The 16,003-nt window shown below is 59.6% G+C and overlaps 1 protein-coding gene across 1 annotated transcript in view; it reads right to left on the bottom strand.

The window, feature by feature from the left end:
* TMEM132D (transmembrane protein 132D) overlaps positions 1-16,003 on the bottom strand; it is a 52,423-nt gene that overhangs the window by 18,184 nt on the left and 18,236 nt on the right. Inside the window, 1 exon segment of the mRNA XM_070402931.1 lies at positions 7,820-8,003. Coding sequence (XP_070259032.1) covers positions 7,820-8,003 — 184 coding nt within the window.

The raw sequence follows: 16,003 nt of genomic DNA, 5'->3' as shown, positions 1-16,003 counted from the left end.
GTAAGACACGGTGGGGCGATACCGACCCCCACTCCAAGGTGACCTGGAGAGCTACTGGGTCAGCCCCCACCCAGCGGGGAGCAGGGCTCTCCCCGGAAACAACCCATCTGGGCTGCTGCTCGCCGTGGAAATAAATATTACTTTGTGTCACGTTGGAGATGCACGGGAGAGAGAGAGAGAGAGAGAGAGAGAGAGAGCCATTAGAGCTGCTAACGAACACTTGTTACAATCCCCCGAGGTGCCTTCCGCAGACAGGGTCCTCTGTAAACCCACCGCGAACCGCAGAGCGCAGCCAGGCGGCCCCGGGCCAGCTGTCGGCCGGCCTGGCCCACAGATGAGCTTCTGTCCGGCCCTGGCTGCCCCTCGACAATGTCGTCTCAGGGTCGCGGGTGGGAGAGATGGCGAAGAAAGAAGTCACTTCTTCGGGTCGCCCCGTAGAGGAAAGGCCCTCAGCTGGAAAGAGGTCGGAAAACCTACGTCAGCCCGGCCGGCCGGCGGGGCTCAGGGGTTGAGCATCAGCCTAGGAACCAGGAGGTCTCAGGTTCGATTCCCGGTCGGGGCACAGGCCCGGGTTTCAGGCTCCATCCCCAGCAGGGGGCGTGCAGGAGGCAGCGATCCATGATCCTCTCTCCTCATGGATGTCTCTCTCTCTCTACCTCTCCCTTCTTCTCTGTTATAAATTTTTTTTAATGTATTTTATTGATTTCTTACAGAGAGGAAGGGAGAGGGATAGAGAGTTAGAAACATCGATGAGAGAGAAACATCCATCAGCTGCCTCCTGCACACTCTGCACTGGGGATGTGCCCGCAACCCAGGTACATGCCCTTGACCGGAATCGAACCCGGGACCCTTGAGTCCGCAGGCTGACGTTCTATCCACTGAGCCAAACCGGTCAAGGCTGTTATAAATTTTTAAAAAGGAGAAAAACCAGCGTCCGCATGACAACCCTTCTGTGCTTTACCTGATGTCACGTTTCTAATCTGTTCAGAGTTCACCTCTTTCCAAAGAAGGGATCGGAATATAATTACTCGGTGGAGTGGATACCCAGGACTGCACTCCACGGGGAACCGCCGGGGGGGGGGGGGGGGGGTGGCAGCCGTGGCTGGGAAAGGGGGGGTCCCACGGCCGCCCCGAGTGCCCGGGGAAGGAGGTGAGGAACGCAGGCCCGGGTTCAGCAGGAAGGGGCGGGGTTTATGGGGCTGAGCCCTGAGCGTGGGAACCGGCCGTTAACATACAAAGTCAATAGGGTCAGCTTGCCAGGGGCGGCCGGGTGTCCGCTGGGAAACGCAGACGCGAGGAAAGCATGGCGCAGAGGAAATTAGGAAAAAGGTGAGAAATGCGAGGGCAGGGAGCACCCCCGTTCCCCGGCCCCGTCAGGCCCCTGCCGGCTCCAAGCAGGAGCGAGGCAGCGGCAACCTGCGCTTTCTCATGAAAACGTCGCCTTTAAAGCGGTTTTTCTACGCAGGGCCCTTCCTCCAGGAGTCAGGCTCCGCGTCAGGGAGGGGGCGGCTTCCCGTCCACGAGAACCGGAGACGCGAGAGAACGGGCTCCGTCTGCCCCCGCACCCCCCCCCCCCCCACGGGCCGCGGTTACGGGGCGAGGGTCAGTCGAAGCAAACCGAGCAGCAGGGCTGCCCCCTGCGCGCCCCCCGCTGGGGATGGAGCCCCCAACCCGGGCCTGTGCCCTGACCTCCTGGTTCCCGGGCCGGCGCTCACCCGCTGAGCCCCGCGGCCCCGGCCTGGATTACTCTTTCCTTTCCCGCCAGCTGCCTCCCCGCGGGGCTGCGAGCTCTGTTGCGCCCTCGGCACCGGACAGAGAGGCACAGGGTCTTGCTTTGCTGCTCACGAAACGGTCACCCCTGAGGGTCCGCGCACAGAGCGCCGGGCAGTAGCCACGCCGCCAGGGGCAGCGGGGACGCTCCGGCCGCCGTGTGCACGTGTGAAAGCCGCGAGGCTGGGCCGCGGCTGCCGCACCGGGAACGGCTCTGCGAGGCCAGCTCTCGGGGGAGCAAGGGCAGCTCGGGGGCTGACCGCCCTGGAAGGCAGTGGCTGCTGCACAATAAATAATTCATTTCCTCTTCCCGGCTCGTCTCCATCACGTCTTTAGGGGCAGCCCTCTCGCATTTGCATTTTCTGCAGAGCGGTTTGCATTCTGCGCTGGTCAACAGCCTAGACTCGGTTTCTTTTCTTTAAAAAAATAATTTGTAATTGCTTTCAGACAGGAAGGGGGAGAGAGAAGCATCAATGATGAGAGAGAAGCATGGATCAGCTGCCTCCTGCACGCCCCACACTGGAGATCCAGCCTGAAACCTGAGCCTGTGCCCTTGACCTGAATGGAACCTGGGACCCTTCAGTCCACAGGCAGACGCGGGCAGATGCTCTATCCACTGAGCCAACCGGCCAGGGCCTGAATTCTGTTTCCACAGTAGAGGGGACCGGCTGGGCGCTTGGCCCCTGGGCCCTCCGTCTAGAGCCCGACACCCGCCAGCCTCTCAGCTGGGTCACTGGTGGGGGGGGGGGGGTCCTCAGCTCCGCACACCCCCATCCACCTGTGCGGCGGGGTCAGCGTGGCCCCCGCTCCCCTGGGTCCCTGTGGGGATGAAAGGCCTCATACAGGAGGGCGGTGCGGAGGGCCACGCCTGCCACCTGACCCCCAGCAGGCACTCGGGGCCCGGTGCCTGCCGTTTGGGGAACACAAAGCCACACTGAGTCTCGGAGCAGAGAATTTTCTCAAGGGCTGTTCATGGCACTTGGTTCCGAAGCTGCGGCCAGGACAGCCCTGTGTTCTGTGGAGGGACCGCAGCCTGGGGAGGCCCGGGAAGCAGCGAGGCCCCTGGCATCTTATTCAGCGGCTGACACAGGGAGGGAACGCCCTGGAGCGTCAGCCGCAAAGGAGCCAGGAGGCTGCTGTCCCGCCAAACAGAAAAAGAGGGAGAAGTGTCCCCGCGGAAGCCAGGAAAGATGCCCCCCCCCTCATGCGGGGGCCCTTTCTCACCGTCTGATCCCCGCGGGTGACTGTCGTGTCACCTGAGCCAACTCCACAGCTGACGGGACACTGTGACCAAGTGCGACCCGCCTCGCAGACACACGTGACGCCTGGCCCGTGGCCCTGTGCCCCCCCCCGCGGGGGTCCCCCTGGGCCCCATGCAGAGAGGCCCGGTGGGTGGCGGGTGGCGCACAGTGTGGGCAGCAGGGGACCCAGCGGGGGCGGCCCGGAGTCTGAGTCCTGCGGGCGCTGAGGGCGAAGGCAGGGGCGGCTGGTGAAGGCCGTTCATCTCCCAGAAGCACAGGGGCGCGTAGGGCTCAGGGACGCTTATTGAACATGCGTTTGTTCCATCAGAAGCTTTTCAGGAGCAAATGACAAGCTTATAAAACGGTGGGTGCGTTCGAGCGCTGGGCTCGCAGGGATGGAATATTCCACCGAGTCAGAGATCGGGGGCCCTGACCGACGAGATTTAAGATGCACATGAGACGAGGAGGAAAGAGGCTGCCTCCTGCCAGGTTCCTGCCAGCCTGAGAGCCACGCGAGCAAAGAACTGGGTGTGCAGCTAACTGAGTCAGCGATGGGGGCCTGGCCGAGCTCCCCGCGTTGCCTGGGTGATGGAGACGCTCCCTCCAGCCAATGGGAAGAGGCTTCGCACAGCGCATGCGCAGTCGGCGGAGTGACGCACTGGCGCCGGGCTACCTGCACGCTGGGAGGGCGCTGAGGTCGGAAGGGGTAGGGGGGGTCCAGACAGTAAGGTGAGCCCAGGGAGCACGTGGAGGGTGCAGAGAGGGACGTGCTGAGCCGCGTCTCCCCGGCACCTGGGTGTGGCTCCTGCCTGTTATGGCTCCTGGGGTGTCATCTCCACCAGCGACGTTAACAAGAGTGAATCCGGCCACTGGCCACGGGTCTGCTGTGCGCAGGGGCATCTCAGGGCCCCAGGGCAGGAGGCCAGGCGTCCGGCTGCAGGAGGAAGGAGGAGCTTGGAGGAGGGGGCTGGGAGGCGGGCGACTGGAGAGCTCTGAGGTGCGCGTGCTCGCCCAGCGGTGTCACGTGGCAGGAAGGCTTCCAGATGGGACATGGCGGCCCTTCCCGGAGAGACGCGCGCTCGGGCCTCTCTGTTTTTGCTTAAAAACTGTCTCCAGTCCCTAAATCTGCAGGGCGGGTCGGCACACACGTCTGTACTCTCCCGTCCCCAACACCTTGGGCACCGGCCCCTCAGGGCGCGAGGCCTCTGGTTACGGTCAGTTATGTCCATCTGGGCCTAAGTTCTATCCGGAGCTGAGAACCCAACTCAAGTCTAAGCATAAAGCCTCCGCAGATCAGTGGATTCGACCTTGCGCCAATCAAAAGGTTAGGATCGCCTGGCTCAGTGGTTGAGGTTTGACCTATGGACCAGGAGGTTGCGGTTTGGTCCCAGGTCAGGGCACAGGCCTGGGTTGTGGGATCGATCCCCAGTAGGGGGCGTCCAGGAGGCGACTGATGGATGATTCTCTCTCATCACTGATGTTTCCATCTCTCTGTCCCTCTTCCTCTCTGAAATCAATAAAAATGTATTTTTTTAAAAAATAAGCTTAGGATCCCCTGTGTAAGGAACCAGGAAGTAGAGGGCAGCTGCTGGGGGCGGGATGGGGCGGGGCGGGGCGTTAGCGCTGGGCGGGTACAGCCTCCCGCTGGAGATGAGAGAAGGTTCTGGAGCTCTGAGATTGCACAATAGCCTGGGCATATTTAACATTAATGAACCGCACAGTGAAAAGCGGTGAGCGCGGCCCCCTTCGTCTCGTGGCTTTCAGCACAATGCTCAAAAAAGACTATATGACAGTCATAAGAATGTGAATTCCCAATCGGAAAAGGAAATGGGCTCAGAACAAATGTTTAAGAAGGAAATTTAAGAACATATAATGGAACCAATAAGGAGGGGACGGGGGGGGGGGGGGGGGGGGGCGAACCCAGGCAGCACTGCGATGTGAATTGCCTGTAATCGTCCACTCCGGAGCCTGAGTGCTTCTTGCTGGCGCCGCGCAGGGCAGCGGGGCGTTCTCCGAAGCAGGCGGGCTGCGGCCGGGCCACCACGGGGAGGCCGCCGGAGGACTCTTACCAACACACGTTACAGTGTCACCTGTCCTTTGACCCACCCCCTTTGACTCAAATTTATGTCTGCAAGTTTCTCTCCGAATCCATCAGGGACGTGTGCAAAGGTGTTTGTGCTAAAACACAAACCACGGGTTGTTCTGTAACAGAAAACCTCTTGAACATTGTGAGCCGAGTGGTGGTACCATGGAGACACGTGGGGAGCTTCCTGGTTGGGCCTGAAACGAGAAGTCACCTGCCTTTCTTTCTTTGTTTAAATGTGTTTTTACTGATTTCAGAGTGTGAGAGAGAGAGAGGTAGAGACATCAGCGATGGGAGAGAATCATCGATCGGCTGCCTCCTGCACGCCCCACACTGGGGAGTGAGCCTGACACCCAGGCCTGTGCCCTTGACCGGGAATAAAATGGTGACCTTCTGGGTCATAGGCCGATGCTCAACCACCGAGCCACGCCAGCCGGGCCGCCTGCCTTCCTTACTTCTGCTCTGCAGACATGGACATGCTGGCGCCACCCCAGCGGCCACCTTGGGCCACAGGGTGACCTTGAGGACAGGGACCATGCCCTCCCTCGGCTGCTGACGCAGAAATAAAGCTGGGGCCTGGGCCTCGGGGGGCACCGTGCCGGCCCTGCACCCCCATCCTCGGGAGTTCCTTTAGGTGGAAGCAGCAGCCGATTTGCCCTGGAGCCACTACGGCCGGTGGGGTGGACTGGACTGGACTGGACAGCGAGGGGCAGTTCCCAGCTCGCGCAAGGCTCGGGGTCGCCTCAGCCAAGGCTGCTTCTAGCCCTGTCCTTACACAGCCCTGCACATCCCATGAGTCACAGCAGGGAAGGGAGAGGCCCGGGGAGCGGCTCCCAGGCCCGGTGAGAGCAGGGGTCCCGTGGGGTGTGAGGAGCCTGAGGGGCATCCCAGGCAGAGAAGGGCTGAGTCAGGACACAGGCCAAGCTCGTCAGACCAAAGGTGCCGAGGGAGCAGATTGAAAGAATTACTTACTCGAGACAAACGGTCTCGCCTCGGCGGTAACAGACCCACTGGTGGCCCCCACGGAGGCGCCACTGTCACCCGTGAAATGAAGAACCGGGAGGGGCCCTTGCAGAGAGAACAGAGAGGGAGAGCCCTGTCCACGGACTCGCCCCGCCGGCGCGTTTCCACCATGAACAACCTCACCTGTCGTCTCTAGGCAACCGTCATGGCACCTGTCACTGAGAGATGAACTCCCGGCGGCCTCTCACCCCGGGGAGTCACGCCTGTCAGCATTTCCCATCGGACGCCGAGGGGACACGCCAGGCGGTGCCCACAGGCCACCACGCGCGTCACTGTCACGGGAAACGCGCGGTGACGGGAGGAAGCGCACACGCGGCCCGGAGCCTCACCGGGCCCCGCGCTGTGAGAAGTCACGCCAACGATCCATCATCCCTTCATGCGTCGGGGAGGCAGGGCCCGCGCTGTGGGGGGGTGTCGAGGGGGAGGGGGGCTGCTCTTCCCACAGACACCGCTGCGTGGTCCCCCGGCCCGGGGCTGGTCCCTGGAGGCCAGCCCATCCGTGTGGCACACACACCCGGAGGCGGAGGCGGACAGACTGACGGCCTCAGCCTTTCCGATTGGATACACGGCCTACACCGTGACCTGGGGGCGCCAGGAGGGGCGCGGCCTGCAGCGTTTGATTAAAAAAGGAGTCCCAGCGTGAGCAAGAGGACGCTTCCCATCAAATCAACATCTGCGGCTGCTCTTGGAAACGCAGGAGACCTGAGAGTTCAGAACATGGGTCTCCTGCAGGGCGGCACGGGCAGGTGCCGGCCACGCCCCCTCACACCAGGCCCCGCCCCCGCCACATCCTGCCACGCCCCCTCACACCAGGCCCCGCCCCCGCCACATCCTGCCACGCCCCCTCACACCAGGCCCCGCCCCCACCACGTCCTGCCACGCCCCCTCACACCACGCCACGCCCCCACCACGTCCTGCCACGCCCCCTCACACCGCGCCACGCCCCCACCACGTCCTGTCACGCCCCCTCAGCCACGCCCGCCACGCCCCCTCACACCACACCCCGCCCCCACCACGTCCTGCCACGCCCCCTCACACCGCGCCACGCCCCCACCACGTCCTGCCACGCCCCCTCACACCGCGCCACGCCCCCACCACGTCCTGCCACGCCCCCTCACACCGCGCCACGCCTCCCATGAGTGTCACTCAGGCTCCAGCTGTTTGGTCTCTGCAGGTGCGTGTGTTTGAGGCCCCTACGCAGTCACATTGCGTGATGCAAACACCCCATTATCGATACTTTCCGTATAACGGGAGGCCCAAACCTAACACCTAGGACAGCGGTTCTCAACCTGTGGGTCGCGACCCCTTTGGGGGTCGAACGACCCTTTCACAGGGGTCGCCTAAGACCATCGGAAAACACATCTATGATTACATATTGTTTTTGTGATGAATCACGGTGCTTTAATTACGTTCAATTTGTCACAATGACATGGGGGTCACCACAGCATGAGGAGCTGTATGAAAGGGTCGCGGCATCAGGAAGGTTGAGAACCACTGCCCTAGAATTTGGTTGTTTTCTGCATAAGCTGCTATTATTCCTCCGTAGGGTAAGACCGCTTTCCGGGTCGGCTGTTTGCAGCAGACGCCACGGCGCCGCGGCCCCCGCATCCCCGTTTCCCACGGACACCTCCGCCCACGTCTGGGTCACCGGGCGGAGCCTCCGGTCCCGCGTCCCGCGGGGTCGGCCCGGGGACACGCTCACCATGGCCAGGGGCACGATGCCGACCAGGTCCTTCTGGCTCACGTAGATCCTGGAGACGCCCAGGTCGGATGTCACGTCCCCTGGGTACTCCACCTGCCACGTGACGAGCTGCGTGGCCGGCGGGTTGCTGGGCGCTTCGATTTCCACGTCGATCTGCATGACCTCCTCGGCGGCGCCGGCGGCCCTGGGGGGAGGGGAGGGGAGGGGTCCTTAGGGCGGGTGCCAGCTCGATCCCCCAGTCCAGAGGCGGGGGGGGGGGGGGGGGGGGGGAGAGACAGGAGACAGCTGATCCGTGATTCTCTCACAACTGCTCTTATGCTGACCTCTAGCCTGTTTCCCATGGACGGACGTCAGTGGCCTTTGAAAGAGGGGGTGCTCTCAGTGAGAGAGGCCCCAGCATTTCAGGGTAACAGAGAGCAGGGACAAAGGTGGGGTGAGGGTGCAGAATCAGGAGACATGAATGGCTTTTGTGCAGGAGCAGGAAAAAGGGCACAATTCTGTTTCCCTGTCGTGGTCCTGCCGCTGCCCCCCCCTCCCCACCCCCCATGGGATCGTGTCCCTACCCCACCCCCCGTGGGATCGTGTCTCCCCCCACCCCCCGTGGGATCGTGTCCCCCCCCCACCCCCCGTGGGATCGTGTCTCCCCCACCCGCCGTGGGATCGTGTCTCCCCCCCCGTGGGATCGTGTCTCCCGCTCGTGAGCTGGAGCATCTGTGGGAGATGAAAATAGGTAGGGAACGAAGCTGCTCTCTCAGCTCCACGCCCTGACATTTCCTTAAACACGTTCACTTGGACCTGGAGAGCTACTTTATTTTAAAACATTTCTTTCTGTTGGGAGGTATTTTTTTCCTTTAAAAGGAATTCCATCTGCACCCACAGACACACTCGCTTTCCTGCCAGGGCTGCCGCCAGCCCCAGTTCCCCCTGTCTGCCCACAGGTGATGGGCGGGTGGGGGTGGGGCTCAGAGGCTCAGGACGCAGCCTGGGGTGGGGGTGGGGACTGGCGAGGCACGTGGGCCCCTCCCCCCTCTGAGCTGGATCAGCTGCACGTGGTACAAGTCTCCCCTTGGACTTTGTGCTGGAGAATTTCTCATTAAAAATGTCTCCTCCGGACCCTGGGGTGGGGCAGCTCAGCTGGGTGGGGTGTCGTCCCGATACACCAAGGTTGTGGGTTCGACCCCAGTCAGAAGCAGCCAATGGATGATGCATAAATAAAGGAGCAACAAATCGATGTTTCTCCACCCCCACCCCCACCCCATTTCCTCTCTCTCTCTCTCAAATCAATTTTTAAAAATCATCTCTGGTCTGGCCGGTGTGGCTCAGCAGTCGAGTATGGACCCTTGAACCAAGAGGTCGCTGGTTCGATTCCTGGGTTGCTGGCTCGATCCCTAGTAAGGGGCGTGCAGCCCACTCATCGATGTTTCCATCTCTCAATCCCTCTCCCTTCCCCTCTCTAATATCAACTTAAAAATATTTTTTAAAAAATCTCTGCTATATCTGGCAGCCCAGTGCCTCTTCTTCGGCCGCCCCCTCGGTTTGTATTCAGTTTTAAGAGCGACACTAAGAAGTATTTGTCCATCAAGACTCCCTCTTGGTCAGACATGTGAGCAGGCAGCTCCAAGGGAAGTGATGGAGATGAAACCCTCCGCGTTTTGACACGGGTTTTAGCGCGTGGCCCCGAGGGAGGCGCCAGGCCCCAGGGGACCGATGGCCGGCGGGCTGCCCCCCAGGTGTCTCCACTGACAGCGAAATGACCTGTGAAACCTCAGCACCTACACGGGAACCGCCAGCTCAGCGCTGGCTCAAGGTGGTGGGGGGGAGCGGGGGGGGGGGGTCTGAGAGCGTCTCTCTCCCCCCGTGGTCTGTGAGCAGGCGGCGGCGTTGCTGGAGGAGAGGCTCTACACGCCTGTGAATATGCAAACAAGATGACTAATTGATCGCGATGATAATTGCTGTGTCTCCTAATGGCTTTCTCTACTCCCACCTGACATGACAAATGGAAGCCCCGGAGGCTCCGGTGTTTAATTCTTTGGCGGTGAAACATAACTCGAGTGTGTATGTGGTGAGCCCTCACGCCGGAGCGGGTTCTGTTTCTGTGGGCCGAGCGGGGAGCGCCAGTGTGAGCAGCCCAGCGGCCTCGGATCGATACACCGCAGTGCTCCTGCCCCCGGGGCTGCGGGTTCGAGGCGGGAGAGTTAACCTGGTGGTTGAGGTCACCAGACCGCCAGCTAACTTCTTGGGATAAATGTCAACGCGTCCCGTTCAGCCTTGTGGTCTGAACACGCTTAGAGATGAACGGCAAGCCGATGTCGCCTTTCCGGTTTGGGGCCCGGCAGGCGATCTGCTAAAAAATCCCGCAAAGCCTCGGAGAAGGAGGAATTCAGGGAGGAGTTTGCTGTTCGCCTCCAGGCAGAGGAGACAGACTACCCGCCCCTGACGTCGTCGCAGCCCTCGGACGTCCACCCAGGAACCTCGGGGGTCGTGTCACCGACACGCGATTTTACAGCGCGGAAGGCCGTCTGGCCAACATCAACTCTCCCCGGACAACACGCCGGCTAAAGGCCGTGGGACGTCCGGCTGGGAGAATGGGCTCCCGGTGAATCACAGCGGAGAGAACCCTGAGGACGGTGCCCATTATGTGACTTAATGGTCTCCGGGGGCCTCTGGTTTCTCAACCTGAAAGCGTGGCTCAGTGGCTGAGCGTCGTCCCGTGCACCAGGGGGTCATGGTTCGATTCCGCGGTCAAGGGCACAGGCCCGGGTTGTGGGCTCCATCCCCAGTAGGGGGCGCGCAGGAGGCAGCCGATGGATGGTTCTCTCTCATTGATGTTTCTATCTTTCTCTTTCTGAAAATCAATAAAAACGTATTTTTTTAAAAAAAAACGTTTCAAAAGTGATCAATAATTGCAACCATCTCCTGGAAACGTGGCCAGGCCTCTGAGGATGTGTGCGGGGCGGAGATCGGGGACACAGGGCATGGGGGAGCCCTGACCAGCCTGGGGGTATCCCTCACGCAGCCAACCTGGTGCTGTGCAGCTGTGGGGGACGCGGCCTGTGCCTCTGGGTGGACCGTCCAGCGCCGGCGACGATGAGGAAGGGGTCCCCCTTCACGCAAAGCGGCAAAGCTGGCGAAGGGGTTTGGGGAGGCATCGCGTTCGGATGAGCTCCCGGCTGAGCTGGGTATGAAGCCTCAAGTGAGTTGTGCTTAGAGTTTGGGGAGCTGCGAGTTCAGCAAAGTTAGTTTTTTCCTTTCTCCTCGTCTAGCACTGGGTTCGGACCTCTTCCTTCAAGAGACGCATTAGCCCTGGGAGCGGCGCTGTCCACGGTGCTGAAGTCTCCGCGGCGGGCGCTGTCCGAGGTGCTGAGGTCGCAGTGGGTGCGCACGTTGTGGAAGGCCCTGCAGTACCGAGGTGCTGAGGTCGCAGTGGGTGCGGGCGCTGTCCGAGGTGCTGAGGTCGCAGTGGGTGCGGGCGCTGTCCGAGGTGCTGAGGTCGCAGTGGGTGCGCGCGTTGTGGAAGGCCCTGCGGTGCCGGGGCTGCGGGCGCTGTCCCAGGTGTTGAAGACACCGCCGCCCAACCCCGCAGAGCCTTGGCTGGAGAAAGGGCGCCCCACGCCTCAGGGGACGCTTTAATGAAAGATGCCAGAGCGCCCCAGCCGGTTTGGCTCAGTGGATAGAGCGTCGGCCTGCGGACCGACGGGTCCTGGGTTCGATTCCGGTCAAGGGCACGTACCTTGGTTGCAAGCTCCTCCACGTCCCAGGGCCTGGTCAGGGCGAGTGCAGGAGGCAACCCATCGATGTGTTTCTCTCACACCGATGTTTCCATCTCTCTCTCCCTCTCCCTTCCTCTCTGAAATCCACTGAGCCAAACCGGCTAGGGCGAGCCGAGCTGCTTTCAACTCAGCCGTTGCCACCGCTATTCTCGCCACACTTTTTGGGTGGCGACTGGGAAGCCATCGGGGAGCGCAGGTGACGGGCGCGGGCGCGGGCGCGGGCCACGGGGTGAACTCTGAGCTGGAGCACGCGTGGGCGCCCAGCAGCGTCGTCGCTCACGGAGGGCCTCGGGCGCCAGCAGGTCATTGCCCTGGAGTCGTGGGCTCAGTCATCACTCGGGCCTCCTGGGCCTGTGCCTTTAATTCAATCAACGGTTCCGTTTAATGGACCGGATGACGGGCAATAAACGGCGAGCAGGCGCCATCCTGGGGAGGTTCCGCTCTGACCCGCGATTAAACACCCTGGAAACGCGGGTTAGCCCATCTGCTCCGCATCTGAATGTGGCCGTGACTCGGCTGCCAATCACACAGACGCAGACACCCACCGGCGGTGAAGCAGAGGCTTAGTTTGTGCTCAGGAGGAATGGGAACAAGGAAACCGTCTCTGCAATGTTTTCAGAGCTGTACCTGTCACCGGGGTGGCCGCAATGACTCAAGGTCTATGAGTGAGTGAGTGAACAGCTGAGTGAGTGAGTGAATGAATGATCAACTTGGCGATGAATGAACAACTGAATGGATGAGTGACAGGGCACTTGGATGGACAAGTGGAAAACACAGCAGCTGAACCTGAGAATTCCTCACAAAACCCACGTTACCAGAAACACCTGTGGTCGCAAGGACACATCCCGATTCCCTGATTCCTGTCGGGGCCCAGCTGAGTTTCCGAGTAAGAAACACGCTGCAGAACACCTGGTATGAGAGGCAGCGGGCGGGCGGTTTTCTCCAGAAATTGAGGCGCTCGAGAGGGAGGAGTATTTTGTGCGTGCATGCACCTCACGTTACATCAACCTTCTGTACTGACTGTTTAAGTAGAAGGATGTACACACACACACACACACACACACACACACCACAACCGCTCAGGTGCGCACACGGACAAGCACGCAGGACAGCACACGCCGATCACGCGTGGCCACGTGCATGCTTCAGGGCATCCTCTCGGATGAGATATGAACGCTTCCTGTCTTTAGCCACTTCTGTTCCAGCAACAAGCCCAGCGTGTGAGAGGCCCCGTGGCCCTGCGGGGGCCGAGGCCCGGGTGGGTGGCTCACTTACAGGAATTAGGGATCACCCCTCCCGGCACCTTTCGAAGCTAATGTGTCGCCAACATTAGACAGCGCTCCCACGCGGCTCTAACATCTATAAAATAAGCATATGGAGTGTGAAAAGTCTGGGTGCCCATAAATAGCCACACACATATTGGAGCACCGTGTTACTTCCTATTTGTATGTTACGGAGCTCAGCCCGGGAGCTCGGGAATGTACAGAACAGAGTAAACACCACGCACGCGCCTCCATGCAACACAGGAACATGGCGCGGGTGGCCGGACGGCGTGGGACGCCGAGGGTGCCCATAGACCAGGGGTGGGCAAACTTTTTGACTTGAGGGCCACAATGGGTTCTTAAACTGGACCGGAGGCCGGAACAAAAGCATGGATGGAGTGTTTGTGTGAACTAATATAAATTCAAAGTAAACATCATTACATAAAAGGGTACGGTCTTTTTTTTTTTTTTAGTTTTATTCATTTCAAACGGGCCGGATCCGGCCCGCGGGCCGTAGTTTGCCCACGGCTGCCATAGACACACAGACAAGACGCTGGCGGGCTGGAACATCTGTTACCCCCGGTCACGCTGCGGGCGGCTTCTAGGACACATTTTTGGTTCTTATACTTTTTAAATTTTTAAATACTTTTTAAAAATACATATCTTTATTGATTTCAAAGAGGACGGGAGAGGAAGAGAGAGAAACATCCATGATGAAAGAGAATCATGGATTGGCTGCCTTCTTCACTCGCCACACTGGGGATCAAGCCCACCATCCGGGCCTGCGCCCTGACCGGGAATCGAACCCTGACCTCCTGGTTCCTAGGTCAATGCTCAACCACTGAGCCACACTGGCCGGGCCTGACTTGCTTTCTGTACGGAATTGTGTAAGACTTGTTTGCGATCGTGCGGCCGCTGGTTCAGGAATAAGGGTGGGGTTTTTGCTCCGCTGCACCCCCACCCCCACCTGCTGTAAATCCCGGTGATTCCAGCTCCGGGCCCCGGCGCAGCGTCCCTGCCGAGGGAGGCGGATGTCTGCAGGATGCTCGCTCCTCCCCACGAGCTCGGCCGAGACTCACCCAGCAGCAGTTCTTCTGGAAATCTCTGTCCTCCCCAGCTCACAGGGCTGGAGCACTTTTTCCCATAAGCAATTCAACTCAGCGTGATGTAATTCTTCCTTCTCCCGCACGGCTGTTTCAAAAGTTATGCATTTAAAAAAACAACACCATTTTGGTACGTGTTCAAACGCAAATGTCACAATGCAAAAAATGTCTTCAGGACTTCCACACAGAACTCCCCTCTCTTCTTTGTTTGCAGAATAATTATTTCGGGGGGAAATGTGTCTTAGATTTGTTCATGTCAATGTCAGAGACATGAATTAACCCGAAACTTTGAACTCCGAACCTTCTGTTCTCCTATCGCGCAGCCATTGGCCACATGTGGCTACTAAGTGCTGAGATGTGGCCCGGCCCGGCCAGCGTGGCTCAGTGGTTAAGCGCCAACCCATGAAGCAGGAGGTCAGGGTTCAATCCCGGTCAGGGCACAGGCCTGAGTTGTGGGCTCCATCCCGTGTGGGGCGTGCAGGAGGCAGCCGATCCAGTGATTCCCTCTCATCATTGATGTTCCTTTCTCTCTCTCTCTCTCTCCCCCTTCCACAATGAAATCAATAAAAACATATTTTTTAAAAATGTGGCCAGTGCAGCTGAGAGGTAGGATTTTAAATTTAAATTTAACTTAGTCTTCAGCGGCCAGAGGTGTCCAGCAGCATCCACACTGGACAGCACAGTATGAGCGGGGGATTTTGTTTATTTGGTTGGTTAATCCTCACCTGAGGATATTTTCCCATTGATTTTTAGGGAGTGTGGAAGAGAGAGGGAAAGACAGAGAGGAACATGGATGTGAGAGAAACACATCGATGGGTTGCCTCCTGCATGCGCCCAACCAGGGCCTGGGCCGGGGAGGAGCCTACAACTGAGGTACATGCCCTTGACCGGAATCGAACCCAGGACCCGTCGGTCTGCAGGCCGACGCCCTATCTACTGAGCCACACCGGCCAGGGCCACAGTATTGACTCCCATGTCACACCAGTGAGAAGCAAGGGGAGAGGCACCACGTGGGTTTAAATATACCGGGTTTATTTATACCGGCCTCACGGGGCCCACGGGGGACGCCCACGGGCCGCCGGCGAGCAGGCGCATCTGCTCCCGGTTTGCCGCTTGGCTCCTCCCGACAGGTTCCCCCGGGTTCTCATTTCAAGCTCCCCCACCCCCCGTCCTCCTCCTGGCCCAGGGCCGCTCACTGTCCTCACCTGACCCGCACCTGTGTGCCCGGCTCTCTCCCACCCGCCTGCCCCTGGGAGCCCTCCGTCCCCCCCCGCCCCCAGCCCCTGGCTTCCGGCCTCACTTACTGGAAACCCAGTGCCTCTCCTTCTCCCTCCCGACTCCACAGCACCCGCTCTGATTTGGAATGGCATCTCTGCTTTGTGCTTATGCTTATTTATTTATTTATTAAAATATATTTTTACTGATTTATTTAGAGGGACAGGCTGGGAGAGGGAGAGACAGATAGAAACACCCATGATGAGAGAGAATCACAGATGAGCTGCCTCCTGCACGCCCCGCACTGGGGATGGAACCCACAACCCGGGCCTGTGCCCTGACCCGGAATCGAACCCTGACCTCCTGGTTCCTAGGCCGACGCTCAGCCACGGAGCCACGCCGGCCGTGCTGAAAAGGGGTTCTCTTCATTACTGGTCAGGTAAACGCAGAACGAAACCCAGAGATAACATTCCCCCCTCGGATGAGCGAGGAGCAGGCTCCCATCCAGGCGGGGAGGGAGGGGGTGGGAGGTAAGTGCCGTCACAAGTTGCCGTCAGGAAAATGAATTGGCTCAACTTTCGGAAAATTAATCTGGGGCGTCCGTCATAAAAAACCCACCGATTCTCTGACCCGTAAATCTCACGTGGGCATCAATCTTTGGAAATAAAATCTCCGGCGTCGGAGGGTGCGTGCAGAATTATTCATCGTGACGACAATATCTGCAAAGCACTATCCGTTCCGGCGGAATAAATTATGGTGAAACTAGCCGGTTGGTTATTATGCAGATATTCAACAAAGAAAGCATCCAATCGATAGGTATTGATCTTGAAGAAT

The sequence above is a fragment of the Myotis yumanensis genome, unplaced genomic scaffold, assembly GCF_028538775.1.
Source record: "Myotis yumanensis isolate MYYU_CA2020_CCGP unplaced genomic scaffold, mMyoYum1.0.hap1 SCAF_117, whole genome shotgun sequence".
Lineage (NCBI taxonomy): Eukaryota > Metazoa > Chordata > Mammalia > Chiroptera > Vespertilionidae > Myotis > Myotis yumanensis.
Note: the sequence above shows the minus strand (reverse complement) of the source record. Positions and strands in the feature narration are given on the sequence as shown.